Here is an 18,041-nt window from a genome sequence, read left to right on the forward strand (position 1 = left end):
CCCCCCCCCCCCCAACCAGGACAATAGCATAATCTATTGGAGGAAGTTTGTTGCAGAATATTTTGCTCCTCGCTCTAAGAAAAGGTGGTGTTTATCGTTATATGATAATGTTGGACATCATGCGCTTGGTGTTTTCCCCCAGGCAGCTATGGTCAGTTTTTTGTGCTGCCAATGTATTCTTTCTACTAGTAATTGGTATTGTTTCTATTGATTAGTAGCAGATATTTCATATCATTTTTCTTTCCTGGTTACTTTCATTTGCTATTTACCTTTGTGTCTATAGCTTTTTTATGCGTCCATTCATGTATCCTTTTATTTGCATTTGTTCTATAGTCTCCCCCCCCCCCCCCTTCGAATTACTTCTCTCAGATTCATCCTTTTTGGGTTGGCTCACAAGTGGAAACTTTTGTCATTACTTTGTTTTAGGATGCGTGGCATTGCGACATATGTAATTCTAAATCTGGAAGGGGCTTTGGTAAGTAGACAAGAAGTATTTTATTGTTGAATCGTAAATATTGGTTGCAATTATATGATGTTTTCCGATCTTGTAATGTTGTAGATTGGCAATCTTACATACTTCTTCTAGATGATTTTGTCCTGTTCTTTTGATCAATTAATATTAGGATTGTAGCATGTATAGCTTCTTCCATTATTTCTTTTTAAGTTTTTACCTAAAATTCATAAGGGTTGTTGTTTAGTGATTTATGCTCTTGGTACTAATGTAATTTTCAAATTCATATTCTTTTAGCCTCTTATTCATGCTTACAGCCCGAGGAAATGAAATTTTAAATGTGAAACTGATGTCTTCCAAGCATCATGCCAATGATTGTGTTCGGTAACTAATAATGATTAAAAAGAAAAAAAAGGAAAGTTAATCCCATGAATTAAAACCAATCTACAATTTGAACACTAAATTGCAGATTGGTATTTTAACACTTTACAATTGATTAAACAAATGGCTAGCCCTCTCTTGGACTGTTTGGATTGGATACACTGTATTTTCAGTATGCAAAATCCCAGCATTTTCATTCCCAATCTCTACAAACATGTCACTTGGGATTGTGGAGAGGGAATCATTTGTCCTTGGCATAGTATATTGATGGGAGTTAGAGGACTTCTTGGACCTAGTTGTACTTTGGGCTGTATGATAATCAGTTTTGAGGTTGACTATGAGGTTTTAGCATCAAGAAAAAAAGTGCAATTTGGAGTTTTATGTCTGTGCATGAGGGCAACTTTAAATGTGATCTGCATGGGGATGATTAGTACACTTTTGGTGTTGATATTTGACATACTCAGGCCCCAGTTCTTACCCTCTTTGGCAATGAATTTGGGCTGTGTTCCTCGGAGGCCAATCGAGGAAGTTATATTGGGATTCTCTCCTCATTCAAGAGATGGTGTGAAAGTTCCACCTTACTTTCCCACATGGTTTACGGATGGAGAAAAATTCTCTGTGTCCACGATTGGTTATACATTCCCTTGGAGTTATCATCACTTTCATGTGTCTGAAGTGTTGAATGGTCAAAGGTGAAGCCTGCTCTTGTGTAGTTGGAGGCGCCTTTAAACTTTAGCTGTAAAAGATGTGTAATTTTTGTTTTCTGATTTTTGGCTGAAATTTTGGTTTGATCACAATATGCCAATATTGATATATTTTATGGTGTCTTAACATTTTTCTGCATTTTCAGCAAAATTTTTGCTATTTCTATAATTTTTTTGAGAATTTTGGCCAGGTCTTTTGGGACTACTTTCAAGAATTTTTTTGGGTTACTGTGTATTAATCCTGGCCCCAATCCCATTTCAAAAAATTTAATTCGATCCATTTTATAGTGGGACTTGAGCATGAGATCTCCTCTACCACTTGTCTATAACTTAAATTCTAAGAAAACAATAGTTCTTGAACTTAGAATTCTTTTATATACTTATCTGTATCCAACTAAGCTTTTAAACCATGTAGTGAATGAAAATTGTTGAGGGCCCAATTTGATAATGGTACTGCTCATTATGGGAGCTCAGTCGCCTTCAAAAAGTGAGGAAAATACAAGAAATCAAAATATCACAATGGGCACTATGCCACATATCCTTGACTCACCACCCTATGCCTCACCAATGTAGTCTGCTAAATCATGTAGTCCACACTGGAACTAAAAAGTCACTGGAGAAGCCAAGTGTCTGATATGTCTAAGGAAGTGTGCGAACTTCCAAAACCAATCCTTATAATCCCTCAGCCAAGCCATGAAACATGATGAGTTACCTTAAGATAATGGGAGAGAACACCTTCCTAGCAGCAAAGTGAGCCCTAGATGAGCTGCCTGCCAAAAATGCCACTTTGGCTGAATCTCCCTTCCCAAAAGGCCTGAAGAAAGCCAGACATCTACCTCCAGTGTCCTCAAACACCCCATATTCCTGGGGTCCAAGGTTCCTAATGAGCGTCCATCAAAATTTTGCTTCACGAAATCTGCAGGAGGAGACATCAACAAAATCTTACATTCTTGGAAAAAATAATAAGCTTTCAATCTCTGAATGTTAACTGGAAGCATGTCCCTGAACAACCGATCTGTTTGTACCTGGTGGACGACCTTCACCATGGCTTCCTGAATTACCTCCTGCCTTGAAGAGTTACAAGAGTATCTATCCCAAAATAGTCTAGCATTATGCTGCTGCTATAGGCTTCACAAATCCAATTCTCCAAAGAAACTTCCCTTGGCATGTGTCATGTTTTTTGATTCCTATGAATTTGAGTTTGATGTCGATTGGGAATGATGCAACATCTAAAGGAATGTGATATAGATTTGGTAGCTTCTAGGCTTCTAGCTATGCTGAGTCTACTTGAGGAGTATGTATGATCCTCCCCACATTATCCAGAGCTGCTCCTGCCTAGGGGTGATTTTGGAGGCTCCAGGGGCTGTGAACTTGTAATGACTAATAAGTGAGTTAATGAAACCTTAAAAAGGGGCAAAGTGGTCTACAGAGATTGTGTTTTTCATTTTTTAAATCTTTTTGTTATCATCAGTGGAAGTGGGAGTTAGCAAGTTCTAGTCCTAGTTGGAATATGATTGTTGTTATTTATGGGGATTTAAGTCTATGTAAGTATGTCTGTACATTAGTCATAGTGTAATGTTGATTATTTGGTGCAGAACTTTTGGGTTTCTTGCAATTGCTACTCTTATTGTTTATGCTGTTATGTTCTATATGCATCCTACTTTTACTGGGCATATTTCCAATGGGATCCTACATCGTAGTCTGTTAAACCTGTAATGGTAGAGGGGAATTCATCGATGGCTATGGCAAGAGTGAGCTTGGCGCTGAGGGGTGTTTCAACCAGGAGTAGAATAACTGTTTCCAGTGGCTGGCCTCGGCTGGATTATGTCCCGCGGCGTGAATTAACAGACGGGGGCTAACCTCAGCCCAGCCTGTGGATACACTTCCTGAGAGGGTCAACGTCCGACAGACTTTGCTTTGGGAGTCACCACCTAGATTTTGGATATTTAGGGAACCACATGATATGTTTCATTGATTTGACTTAATGGTCTTTGTTATGTTGACTCCAAGCTGAACCGGTCCAACCATGAGATCCAGAAAGGTTCATGTTATGGTCCAGGTAAAGGTTTAGGCACCCTTGTCCACTCAGTTTAAAACAGCTCTTCACATTTAGTATTTTAATTAGGAAATAAAATATTCTAAGCCTAGGCACGCACAAGGTAACACATCAGAATAGGAAAGTAAATCTTAACTACCGAAAGGATAGTTAGAAATACTCATGACCTCTTTGCGCTGAAATGCTAATTTATATAAGGGAAGTTCATAAACTTTCCTAAATCCAGCTGCGTTGCATATAGAAAGTTAGGGGACAGCAATATACAATATACACACCGCATACTAAAAACTCTAAATAAGGCAAGAAATCCAAATTAGGTTATTCTGGATTGCAGTCTAACCTAATATGGAAGGCTAACTAAATGTATGGAACAGTGCCATCTCTGCTTCCATTTGGAAGAGAGTCCTCGCTCACTGCTGGCCTTCTAGAAGAACTGTCCTCCCCTTCGGTAGAGAATGGATCTTGGTCAACATGATCTTCTTTGGCCCCTCCATTTGTGACACCGTTGGCAAGCTAGCTTTCTGTGCTAGCATCAATCACATTTGGATGAAGCGTGATCTGCGTGGATGGACATCCAATTCTCGTTCCTGTGATAAGATTTGAACTGACATCTATTTTGATGTTACCTCTAAGCTTGCTTCTCTCAAGCTTAAATCAGATAAGAACTCCATAAAGAACGTGCTAATTGTTGTTGCCTGGGGTCCCTCCTTCGATCTTATCTTCTCCCCACCCCCATGATGATTTGTATCACCCTTAGTCCCCCCTTTTTGGTTCTTCCTCCTTCCCCCCCTTTTTTCTCCCTTGTATATTCCTTCCTCTTTTAATGTGTTTATTATTCATAAAAAAAAAAGTGTGGAACAATTATGGTAATGCATGAAAAGTCTATTTTAGATGACATGTCAGAATAGAATTTCCAGGATTTTTGGAAATTAAAAAAGTCAAAAAATGAGATAAAGGAAGGGGAATTAACTATCTATAAGATAAGCTAAAATGAGAGAAAGGAAGAGTAGGGATTTCGATCATGTTAGATGTATGAGAAGTGATGATGGTAGAGTGCTAGTAAGGGGTGCTGAGATCATGAAGAGATGGAATGAGTATTTTTGCGACATACTAAATGGAGACAGTTCGAGTAGGAAACTAGGAATACCTAGAAGATTGCATTATCCACCAAGACACCGCACGTCATAGGTATATACGGAAGGTTGGAGTGGCTGAAGTTAAAGAAGCCTTAAGAAAGATGAAAGTAGGTAAGATACCAGGCTCAGATGAGGTCCCAATAGAAGTGTGGAAGAGCTTTAGATTATGTGGGTATCTTGGTTAACCAAGAGTACAAGAAAAATGCCAGATGAGTGGAGGAAGCCCTGTAGTTCTGATTTACAAAAATAAAGGGGATATTCAGAAATGCAATAACTATAGAGGTATAAAACTAAAATGAATCATACTATGAAACTGTGGGAGAAGGTTTTTGAATCCCATTTGAGAAGACAAACTACTATCTCAAAGAGCCAATTTGTTTTTATTGCCAGGTAGGTTTATGACAGAAGCTATTTACCTACTTAGGAGGCTCATAAAAAAACATATTTGGTAAGAAAGATCTCCATATGGTATTTTTATTGATCTAGAAAAAATCCTGTGATAGGTCCTAGAGAGTTAATCTAGCATGTACTAGAGAAGAGAATGGTGTCGTGTAAATATGTGGATATAATTAAAGATCAGCTTTAAGCCCTATTTGCGCTTATTATGGTTGATTTAACTAGAAGCATTCAAGATAAGGTTTTGTGGTGTAGGGGTGTAAATCCTAAGCCCGCACTGGTTTGATCGACTAGACCGACCGTTTAATGACCGGCCCTGCATGCAACGATTAGTAAACGTGTTGGGCCTAAGCCTGACCTTTTTATAAGTAGGTAGTGCACGGTGCAAGGGGTAAGCCCGACCGGCTGGTCCTGTTCCCGTTTACAAGCCCGATTCGGTCGGACACGTTTAGCCCGACCATTTATATGTATATTTTAATTTTTTTCAGATAGAATAGGGTATATATTGATATATATATATATATATTTTATCAATTATTGAATGTAATTAAGTGTAATATATTTCCTAAATTGTTGATTTAATAAAAGATATTTTAGTATCTTAAATCTATGTGACAATTAAAGACTGTTTAAAGCTCATTTGAGGCATTATTGGTACATTACCCCGTTAAGGTCCAATTATAGCCCGATTAGCCTGATTAGGAGAAGCTCGGTTAAAGCTCGGAATCCCACCGAGCCCTGCAAAAGACCGACCGAGACTGACTCAATCCTTAAATAGTAGGTCACAGTGCAAGGGTATAGGCCTGCCAGGCTCGGCTAGACTCGATCGAGACCAGCCCGGCCTGACTGATTGACACCCCTACTGTGGTGAATGCTCTTTGCTGTTGACATTGTTTTGGTGGATGAGATAAAAAGATGAATCAACGCTAAGTTGGAACAGTGGAGATCAATCTTGGAATCCAGAGGTTTTAAGATAAGTAGAACGAAGATGGAGTATTTGATGTGTAACTTTAGTCACATTATGATGGATAACAATATGGTGAGAATTAAGGAGAGGGAGATACCACAAAGTGACTATTTTAGATATTTGGGGCCGACTATGAAAACGTAAAAGGTGATATAGAGGAGGATCTTTCATAGAGAATTAAAATGTGATGAATGAAGTGGAGAGGTGCGTCCAGAGTGTTGTGTGACCGACATATCCTTTTAAAGCTTAAAGGAAAAAATCTATAATACAATTGTACGATTGCCTATGATGTACAAGATAGAATGTTGGGACAGGTAAGGAGCGTCATATGGATAAGCTATGTGTAGCAGGGATGAGGATGTTGCAATGGATGTGCGGCAAAACTAGGAAGGAGAAAGTGAATCGTGAACATATTAGGGCTGATTTGGGAGTTGCCTTGATTCATGATAAGCTCTGAGAATGTCGTATGAGGTGGTATGACCATGTTTACAGAGGTTTGGGGATGCACTCATAAGCAGGAGTGATCTGATTTAGATTGAAGCATAGTTATCAAAATGATATGGAGAATAGTCAAAAGTCAAGGTGACACCACCAAGGCGTTGCTTAGGCGACCAAGGCGCTAGTCTAAGCTGATCCGCCTTATCGTCTTGGAGATGCATTGATAACTTTGGATTGAAGGAACCAAAAGAGCTAAGGGTAGACCTAAAGTGACCATGGAGAAGTAGTGAGGAAAGACATGCATAAATTAGGCCTTGTCCAAAGTATGACCTTGAGTGGAGCTGATTGGAGGGTAAGGGTTCATGTAGCGGACCCCATTTATCTGAGATTTCACTTAATTGCTGTTATTATGTTACTTCTGTTTCACTTTTACTTTGCCTTTTTTGTCCTTGCAAGGATCCATGTAGCCGACCCCATTAAGTTGGGATAAGGCTGAGTTTGTTGTTGTATGTTCAAATGACCAAAATGTCCTTGCATGTAAGAATGCATGGATGTAGTTAAGGAAAATTACTGAAATGCTGGGAAATTAAATCTAAATGGTATAACATAAGAATGACATAGGACATTTTCCCCCAATTTATATACTTCAAAATTGGGGTAAAATGATCAAATGACCAAAATATCCCTTTATGCCGTGAAATGCAGAAATGCAAAAATTCAAGGAATATTATGAGATAGATGCTAAAAAATGAGAAAAGTTCTATTGGATGCTATTCTGTCAGAACTCAATAAAAAAATTTTTTTTTTGGGGGGGGGGTTGGAATGAAATTTGGGTGGGATGGCCAAATGACCAAAATACCCCTATGCGCATAAAAATAACTAGTGAACATCGGAAAATATTAAACAGAACTAAAAATCCAAAACTTGGTGGGATGACACATGAACCCTAATATATGCTGCACGAAACCCTAAGCTAACCGTGGATAAAAATTACAAAAAATATGACGTGTATGTTAACGAGGATCATACCCTCCAAAACCAGACCTAAATTCTATGTAGTGCACAAAATTACGAGTAAAATTTCATGGGTGATTCTGCAGCCCCATTGGACAACAGCCTGACCCTTACATTATCATTTGATGGCTGCTAAACGGTGAATATACATGGTTGTTGGAATGTAGAGGAGAGAAGATGAGATTGATAAACTTCGATATGCAACCTTTCTAGTGTTTGGGGACTCCTGGAACTCAGGCGGGGGACACACACTAGAACAAGGAGAAGGGAAGTAGTCAAGTGTCTTTAGTCTTCATCAGTCATGCTACTCACTTCTCCCTCTTCACTTGTTGTGTAGCTTGCGTTAGGCTTCTTAGGGACTTCTTGGTGTGTTTTAGAATGGTTACAGTGTTGAAGCCCCCCTTCACTAGGTATGGTAAGTTTCTTGTAGTAACCTATTAGTACCATTAGATGTAGGGTTTTAGATTGAAGGGTTACGATTAAACTGCCCAAAGATGGAAGCATCCCTTTTGGAAGGTGAATATCCACCAAATCAAGGGGAGAGAAAGCAATATTTCGCGAAACCGCAAAATTACGGTTGAAACTTGGAAGGTATGAGTTGCTGTTTTTGATTGATTGATGGTTTCGAGGCCCAAATTGCCAAATTAGTTCCCAAAACTTCTAGGAAATCCTATTTTAGGCCTTTTAAACATAATGGAATGCTTGGATTGTAAAAATGCACACACAAAATGGTAGTTTGGCTTTGGACCTTATGTTGGTAGTGTACGCTGTTCAATCATGTATACACAAAATTTTGTAATAGAACACACATATTCAATTAAAACAACTAAAATATGCTTTAATGAATAAACATAAAACTGGAAACCATTTCATAGTTAATCTAATGCTATGCAAGGTTTATTACAAAGATATGGGAGTGATTTGGCCAAAACTCACAAAAAATGAGGTTTTTTTTAAGGAAGTTCCCCCCATGTGGACTTGAAACTAGTGAAATAGTACTGAAACTTGAAACACGGTCATAATTTGAAGCCCAAATATTTTGTGAAATTTCGGATGAAAATTGCAACCACTAGATTTAAGGGTTAGGATTAAACCACCCAAGAATGGAAACTCCCCATAGGGAAGGTGAGGGTTTTGTCAGTGAGTAACACCAGGGGCCCGTTTGATAACGTAACCAGAAACGTGTTTCTATGTTTTCTTGTTCTCAGAAACAAAGAAACGGCATAAATACCGTTTGGTAAAAGTGTTATGTTCCACTTGTTTCTTGAAACATAAATTGAAATTTATAATAATTTATGCTTCAAGAAACATGAATGACGAAACAAGTTTTACTTGTTTCGCTCGTTTCTCGAAACAAAAATGGGGCACAAAAAATCGATATTGAAGACGGAGTTTGGCATCACTACCATCACCACCGTCTCCGACTAGCTCCGTCTACAAAGTTCCTCTCCATCTTGTCAGCCGTCGTCGATTTGGGTTTCTTAAACCCCATTTCGGGAACCGCCTCCGCCTCCATGGCTTTAACAGTGGTGGTACTCCTCACCGCGCTCTGCTTCGTGGGATTCTTCTCCTTTTACATTCACTGTCTCTCCGAGAATAATCCCCCAAACGATCCCAGCCGCCGACGCCTCCACTTCAGCACCAATATCGTTCGCCTGACTGCTGCAACTCTCTACCGAGGTTGCAATCCCCAACTGCGAGCCATCTCGCCTCACCTATCGCACCCTTGACCACCATCGCCTCACACGTCGCAAACCTTGATCTTTCAACATCGGCCTCACTGCAGCCCCATCGCCTCACCCATCAGAGATAGAGAGAGAAAGAGGACAAACTAGTTTAATGTAGAGGGGTTTCTCTGACTATTCTTTCCTCTGGCTTCCATCCACTTTTTCAGCTGAATCTAGAGAGCTTACATTGTAGGAAGAAGAAGAGGAAGAGGCGGGTTGGGTTCTTGGTGTGGGGACGAGTTGTGTTGAAGGAAGAAGAACAAGCAGCAGCAGCAAAAAAGGAAGTGGCAGCAGGGGGTGGAGGTGGTGGTGTTGCAGGAAGAAGGAAAAGAGGAAGTGGCAGGTGGAGTTGTAGGAGGAAGAAAGAAGAAGAAGAAGCGGCAGGTGGGTCCGGGGGCAAGAGGAAGAAATGACTACCTTTTTGCTGGAAACGGACCTTTTAGATCTGATTAGAGAAAACTAAGACAAAATCGGAAAAAAGTACAACCGATCGTTATCCACCGAATGTAAATACAACACTGTAATTATCCAATCAAACGGAAACAAGGTTTATCAAACACCCAAAATTTTGTTTCTGTTTCCAGAAACGGAAATTTCTGTTTCTGTCGTTTCTTGAAACAGAAACAGCAGAAACGTTATCAAACGGGCCCTAGCTGTAGGATGAATTAGGTGGGGGATCCAACAATCCAAATTAGGTATTTTATTTTTGGGAAAAAAAAAAAACACATTAGGAAGAAAACAATTGCACATGATCTACTAAGATCATCCGCACTCTAGGCTACTAGGGGCACTGACCTTGGTGGCTCCTGCTGTGGGAGCCACTTGTGCAGTTCCCCAAGCCACCCCAGGCCTCCAAAAATCACCCTAGGTGCTGAGGTGGTGGCCCTATCCACTTGGCAGAGCCTGAATTCATTTCAGTTATGAAAGCAATATCTAATGACTACTATTTGTTATCGTTATCGAGCTGTGTTATAACATAAGAGAGAACTACTTTCTTGTATGTTATGGCAAATGTTGGTTGAAGTTCCCCAAGCAATGCTCACAAACTAGGGCCAATTTGATAAAAACAGCAACTCATCAATTTGCTCCCTAAAGCTCCACTACCAACATCTCTTTTTTAATGTTACATCCACGTTCACTATTTACTTGTTGGCTTGGAAAGCACACTTTACAATGTTCATTATTATTATTATAATCTGATTTTGATTTTGATGGTCGACATCTCACTCCCTTTGTCTTATTTCTATTTGGCTTTTGAACAGAGGCAACTTTTGAAGTTCTCCCCCGGCTTAATAAAATCAAATTCGATAGTGGTGTTATCGATGAGCTTTTATTTGTGGACGTGCCACGTGAATGTAGGTTTCCTTCAGGACTAATGATGCTGGAGTATGGGAAAGCAGTCCAAGAGAGTGTTTACGAGCAACTTCGTGTTATTCGTGAGGGTCAACTTCGTATAATATTCACTCCTGATCTGAAAGTAAAGACATTATATATACACACACAAATAGTAACGGGTTTGTTCTTTGTTGACATAGTATTTGATCTCTGACACCAGTGACATTCTCTCCAGATATTGTCTTGGGAATTCTGTGCACGGCGCCATGAGGAACTTTTGCCTCGGAGACTGGTAACACCACAGGTACTTCTGTTTGGTCCTTTCAGTTATTGCTTAATGGAGTGCCCAAATAATCAACAGGTGATATGACTCGCATTGCAAATTCAAATTCGACATAATTGCCTCTACATGTTTTTTAAAGCTATGCAAAAACTAGAAAGCTTGGCCAGGCTTACTGATTTAGTTCATTTTATGTGTTTGAAAGGATAAGGAAATACCAAAATGTCAATTCATTTCTGATTCATAGCCGATAATTTGTATAAAATTATTACTTAAAAAAATGGTACTGTAAATAAATTTGGTTAAGGCTGCATTGAGGACATTTCAAGAGTGTTCTTATTAGTGACTTTTCAGATGGATTGTGTGTTCTATGGTAAGTTGCCAAAGGATCTCCAAGCACCAAACAGAGGACCTTAGAATCATCACAATTGCAGGATTTTGAATTGGCTGCAACATTGAAGATGGTGGTACCCTTTTTTGTAGTTCTCTGTAGGGCATTCATGTAAGAATACATCATCCAGTTAGGTGGTACTGATGTGTGTGATCAGTCACAAACACAACAGGATCGAAACAGAGCAGGAAAAGTCCAGATCGAGGTAAAATTTAATAATTCCAAATCCACAACTCAGATCAGGAGATCCTCCTGGTCGAGTGCTATTTCATAAGCCTATAAGAGATGCTGAAAATATTACCAAGATCTAAGGTTGGTTCTGCTTTTGTGGACAATTCCTAGTGTCACTAGAAGAATTCAAAACTAGCCAATCAACAAATCTTTTGAAGAATCATATATCAGATTCAATACATGCTGTTCTGGATTAGTCTATATTGATGAAATCTGAGACAGCCGAACAATAAAGATCAGTTCTTGAATTCCTACTGAAAATAGGAATTGCTAATACTGAAACCCATATTAGGAAAATAAGTTTCGACCAGCAAGATGTAATTTTGATAACAAAAGTTTCGTTCAGCAGACCTTGCGATTGGAAATAATTGGGGAGATTCAATTCTGACTGTTATTGCAGCAGAAATTGAGGAATCCTTGTAGCCATAGACGACAGCTTGCAGACCAGAATAGATAATCCAATCATAGGAACAGTGAATAGGAGCAAGATAGAGGAATAGTACGAGATAACCCAATAGCAACTGAAAAGTACAAACCATGTCCAAGAAAGAAACCAAACTGGATCAGGAAATAGCCCATTTATGGAGGCGTATTCCTAATCATAGTGCAATTCTCTAAAACTAAAGAGTTAAAATAAAAAGATAGATAAAAGTATTTGATTGTTTAGCCAAAAGGATATGATTAAATAGAACCTGATTCGTCAAACCTATGGCCATGGTTTAAAGTATCGGTGTGTATCATACCGCATTGGCCGATATGTATTTTTCTTGGTCGGCATCAATACGATAATCACCAATACGGTACATGTATTTTATAAATTTTTTGGGTATCATCAATATCTACATTTGCTCAAACCTTATTGATACGATACATACCGATACGTGCCAATACTTAAAATACATATCTACAAAAACCCATTTCATGTAGAAATGCAACCCAAAAACGATGCAGAAGATAATGGAAAAACAAGAATAAACAATGCACCCAGGTTTCCGAGGTTCGGCAAGATTGCCTACGTTGTCGGTGAGATGAGATTCGGCTTCACTATCAATGGAGAATAGGGTTACAACGCTCGTCCTCACACCTCTCTCAAATTGCTTGCATTTCAGAAAAAGAAAACCTACAAATATATAGCGAAAAACTCTAATCCGGAAAGTACAAAACTGCTTGTCGAGGCGCCTGCACCAGTACTCCCTGAATTAAATTGCGGCGGAATACAAGACATCGTGCACCAACATTTCACTTTTGAAACAAAGACTATCTTCTGTACTTAAGTTCCAAAATTTGAAGCACAACTGCACAATCGATCTCCCTTTCATTTGTTGGACTTGGGGCTTTGAATCATTCATAGAAAACGATTCAAAATCTACAATCAAACTGATGTTTAAAGGATTGAAGCATAAAAAATAATCCATTGAAGCTTAACATAGCACAAAACAGGTAAGTTGAAAAACTGATTTTTTTTTTGCAAATTTTTGTTTATTTCGTTTTTTGCTATGCTTGAGCAGATTTAAGTAAAACAAACTAAAACATTGCATCAAATATGAATTATTGCATCAATTTGTTTATAGATTTTAAAATTTCTCTGGAAGTTGATAATAGATTATTATTACATGTAAACCTAATCTTTTATAACAATTTCAATTTAATGCACTTGCCTCTCAATATTGTGTTTTCCATTTTAGTGTTTATGCACGATACATGTTATATATTGCTTATTTATACCTCTTTTTTTTTTTTTTTTTTTTTAATGCAAAAGTGTATAAAAATGTGTATCCAGTCTATCTATGTTCGTATCTTAGCATTTATCCGAAATGATACGACACCTTCTGACACATATCTTAAATTTATCCAACCTATACTGATACTTTAATCCTTCCCCAATAGTGTATTTCAATAACTGAACCAATTAAGCCAGAACTATAAGAAATAGTTCTTCTATCAACTCAGAACAAACCAGGCCACATTAAGTGTGGGAATCAGTCCAGCAAGGGCCATGTTAAGCTTTCCATGCTGCTTAAGGACCTGATTTCAGACTTGCTCCCTCAGGAGTTTTCGGATGAGCTGCTGACCATTTGTAACATACAACACGATATAGACTTAGTACCTGGCTTAGAGTGTTGCTACACTTAACTGATTACCGTCTTAGCTCCTTTGGAGCATGAGGAGTTAAAAGGGACAAGTATATGAGTTGTTATGTTATTTAGGAGACCTTAAGTCCATGCACTATACCAGCCTTACTACAGTAAAGAAGGACGGGTCTTCGTGTATTAGTGTAGACGGTTGTGCCATTAACAAAATCACTATTGAGTGCATGCTTTGATGCAAAGCGATTTGTGGATAGCCCGTTTGGGAATTTGGATGGAGATGAACTGGGTCCAATTGGTTTTTGGAGTCTAGTGGGATATTAGTAATCTATTTTTTTATTTAGATTTATATTGTAGTTGTTTGTTTTACTTTGAATAGGCTAGGTAGTAGTAGAATTTCATTATTTTTCAGTTTTAGAGTTAGAATAGGAGTCCTCCTCTTCCAATGGTGGAAATGGCACTATTTTGTGGTCTCCCATCACTTTGAAAGTTAAGAGTTCTAAAGCTGCTTGGGAGTTTATCAGACCTCGGGGAGCTTCTGCTTCTTGGGAAAAGGTTGTCTGGTTCATGCATCCCATCCTCTGGTATAGTTTCACTACTTGGAGAGCTCTCTCAAATTGTCTTACCACCCATTCCTTCCTCGTTCATTGCCAGATCTTGATCTCCCCCGCCTGCACCTTTTTGCCATCGCTACTTCTTGTGCTGATTCCCCAAGGAACAAGCATATTATTGTCTCCTGGGGTCTTCCTCTGTCTTGTCTCCAAGCCACTCCCCCTTAAAGGATGAGGCTGTTATGTATTTCTTTTCCTTTTCCTCTTTGGTATTGGATTATTTCATTCACTTAAAAAGAAAAAGGAAAAAAAAAAAAAAAGAAGAAAAAAAGGGGAAAAAAAAAAGAAAACGAAAACTGTTAATAGGCAGATTGAAACTTGAAAGAATGAAATGAAATAATTGAGTTTGTGAGAGCCTGCGTGACTCTGTTGTGCGAGCTTTCCCTCTCCTTCCCCCACCACCACCAAAAAAAAAAAAAAACTGTTCTCTTCCCTTCCTGGCGATACCTCCTGCTTCTCCCTTACTCCATTCTTCTTGCTTGTTACTGTTGCGCTGTTTCAGATCAGGTAGAGTTAACAGAACCCTTCATCTTCATACCCATCAAGCCTGAGAATTGGAGGTTAATACTGTACTTGGGGGATGCTTAAAACCCTAGAGTGATCCCGCACAGTACCTTATCACAGTAACCAAACCTCCAGTTAAGCCGGCTTTGTGCATGTCCGCCAGATCTGGTTTATGCAGGTTCCATTAGAAGGTGCAGTTGTTGAACAAATTGAATGCTTGCTGGAGTTCATAGGTTGGTGTTGTCTGAACCCAATTTGACCTGCAACTTTTGCCATCTGCAGCTTCAGGAATCTAATTGTTTAGTTAATACTTGCTGATTGGGAATTTTCATGGTTTAGACCAACTCAGAAGGCCTGGGCGATCCTAAATCTGTAGTTTCAGATTCGTGGAATTCAATTTTAAGGGCTGTAGTCTTTCCTGTTTATACCCTAACCCTCTTGGTCTAGACGTTGAAGAAGATGCTGCCTCTTCTTTTGTTAGTAATGCCCTTTATTCTGTTTTTCCACAACTATTCCTTCCTTCTTCCTTATTTCTAGCTTGTCCCTTATTTTATTCTCATTTCAAGTCTGCCCCTAGTCTATAAATATAAATCTCTATGTCTTTTATTCTATTTAACTACCAAAATTTCTCCTTGAATATTCTGGTTTATTGCAAATTTGCCATTCCTTCTATGTAACTTGGGGTTTTGTAAATTGGGTGGGCCCATAGCGAAGTCAAATCAGTTTTACGATCTGGGTTCCACATCACATGACGATATGTTGAATATGTTGTCAAGAGCTAAAGTCTTCTCAAAATTAGACTTTTGGAACAATTATCGTTGGATTTTTGTACGGCTAGACGACAAATTGAAGATCGCCTTTAATACCAAGGATGGACTATTTGAGTGGAGAGTCATTCCCGTTGGTTTTGACTAATGCATCCAATATTTTCATGAGGATGATAACCCAAGTACTTTGTCCTTTCATTGAACGATTCCTGGTCATGTATTTTGATGACATTTTTATTTACAGTAAACAAGCACCCTGATGACCATATTGTTCATTTAAGGCAAGTCTTGATAGTATTATGAGTTGAAAATCTCTAATAAACCTCAAGAAATGCTTATTTATGATGCCCAAGGTGGCTAAATTACGTAGGTTCAAAGATTCCATTTTTTGCAATCTTTCTATCAACGGTTCATATGAAATTTCAGTTCGATTATGGCTCCCATTACTAAGTGTTTGAAAGCAGAAATAAGGCAAGTTCGAGTCGACTCCAGCAGCAAACAAGGCATTTGTCCTTATCAAGATGAAGATGACAGAGGTGCTCATACAAAGGGGCCATCATATCGCTTTCTATAGTTAGAAGCTCAACAATGCCAAGCGACACTATTTCGACTGATGACCTAGAACTCTATGTTGTGGTTCAAGTGTTGCGATATTGGAGACACTATCTTATTGATAAAGAGTTCATTCTATTTACTGATCAGGAGGCACTTCAACATCTACACTTTCAGAAGTTAGTAAGCAACCGGCATGCCAAGGTAGTGGTTGAATTATGGGAGTTTATTTTTGCATTGAAATACAAGGCTGGTGAAGAGCACTACTGCTGATGCATTGAATCACAAAGTTAGTTAGCAACCGGCATGCCAAGTCTCTGGTTGAATTATAGGAGTTTATTTTTTGCATTGAAATACTAGGCTGGTAAAGAGCACTATTGCTGATGCATTGAATCGCAAAGTTTTGACACTTGATCTGTTTTCATAACATGCGGTTAGTATTGATAAGATCAAAGGAGAATATGCAGTCGATCAGGACTTCTCACACATCTATCAGGAATTACAGCAAGGAGGATAGCCCTTAAAATACTCCATTCATGATGGTTACTTGTTCTTTGGAACTTGGCTATGCATCCCTAATTCATCTCTATGACATCACATTACTAGAGAGTTGTATGGAGGAGGCTTAGAAGGTCACTTTGGGAAAAAACAGACCCTTATTTAGGTCATCGATCGATATTACTGGCCGCACATGTCAAAGGAAGTTGATCATGTGATCAAAAGGTGTCGTATATGCTAGCTTTCTTAGAGAACTAAACAACTGTATTTACCTTTACCTGCTCCCCATGTACACTGGTTGCATATAAGCATGGATTCGTGCTCGGATTACCTCCTACTTGGGAGAAGTATGATTCTATTATGATTGGTCAATCCTATGGCTGACTCAATGGGCAACTAAAACTGGCTTAATAACTGAACCGATTGAACAAGAATTTAAAGAAATAAAACAACTATCAACCCAGAACAAACCAGGCCACATTAAGCCTAGCAACGCTAAACCTGCTGGTTCTCTTGGCCCTTCTCTGATATGTTTTCAGTTCTGCATTACCCAGTGTTGGGTTCTGTATACACATGGACAGTATGGTCACGAGGACTTTTGGAGAAAGAGAGTAAATTCGATATGTTGCTCATCCCTGGTGCATGTTGGGAGACTTGTCAACGTAAATCATATATAGATCCTGATGAATTAGGATAGAGTTGGCCATACTTTCCTTAACATATTGGATTTGAAGATGGTTTTTTTATTTATTTATTCTGTGGGAGGGAGTAATTAGTAGACTGCTGGGAAGTTTCATGTAAGATTTTAACTTGGAATCTGTATCATTTTCTTGTCACACCAGACGTGGAAGTGGTCAGATTTTCATGGTCCCCCCTCTGACATTTAGTTGACTAATATTGATCAAGTCAAATCACACGAATCATTTGCTTGTTTCAATTTGTTTGTCATCAGACAAGTGGTGTCTCAAGGTGATTTTCTGTTGTTGTCTTCCAGTGTTCTATTGTTCATATTCTTTAGATCCTTGGACTCTTTGGGTCTTCTCCTCATTCTTGTCTTCCAACTAGAGGTTTTGTATGAAAATTCATATACTTCTATGTGAATGAATTATATTGTTTGTGATCTCAAATGGTGGAAAAGATATTCTCCGGTATATATCAGTGCTTACAAGTTCACTCATTATTGTCTTCTAACCATAGTCTTTCTACACAATTTGCGTGCTGCTATTTGAATGAATTATAATGTTATAGGTTAGTTGTTTGACAGTGTAATTTTATCTGATTTGACTTAGCATAGTGGTTACGGATTCTTCTGCTATGCAAAAGAGGTATTGGTTTTAGTCATGGCCACTGCAAGAATAAATACCTTCGCCAACCACTGCTTAACGCAGTTGGTAAGTTGCCGCTTGTTGAAGCGGTAGCCTTCCGGCATGTATTGTGTTTGAGACCTTTGGCCTTTGGGCCCCTAGTAGGCGGTAGCCATTAACGAGGTTACGTGGTTGTCATGGCTACTAGGAG

At 38.8% G+C, this 18,041-nt stretch overlaps 1 protein-coding gene across 2 annotated transcripts in view; it reads left to right on the forward strand.

Annotated features, from left to right (window-relative positions):
• LOC122086434 (probable transcriptional regulator SLK2) overlaps positions 1 to 18,041 on the forward strand; it is a 23,368-nt gene that overhangs the window by 2,133 nt on the left and 3,194 nt on the right. For both annotated transcript variants that reach the window (XM_042655234.1, XM_042655235.1), the window contains exons 3-6: positions 20 to 151; positions 427 to 475; positions 10,533 to 10,747; positions 10,841 to 10,909. In XM_042655234.1, the coding sequence (XP_042511168.1) occupies positions 20 to 151; positions 427 to 475; positions 10,533 to 10,747; positions 10,841 to 10,909 (465 nt within the window). The remainder of the gene's footprint in view (positions 1 to 19; positions 152 to 426; positions 476 to 10,532; positions 10,748 to 10,840; positions 10,910 to 18,041) is intronic.

Source organism: Macadamia integrifolia, chromosome 8, assembly GCF_013358625.1.
Source record: "Macadamia integrifolia cultivar HAES 741 chromosome 8, SCU_Mint_v3, whole genome shotgun sequence".
Classification (NCBI taxonomy): Eukaryota; Viridiplantae; Streptophyta; class Magnoliopsida; order Proteales; family Proteaceae; genus Macadamia; species Macadamia integrifolia.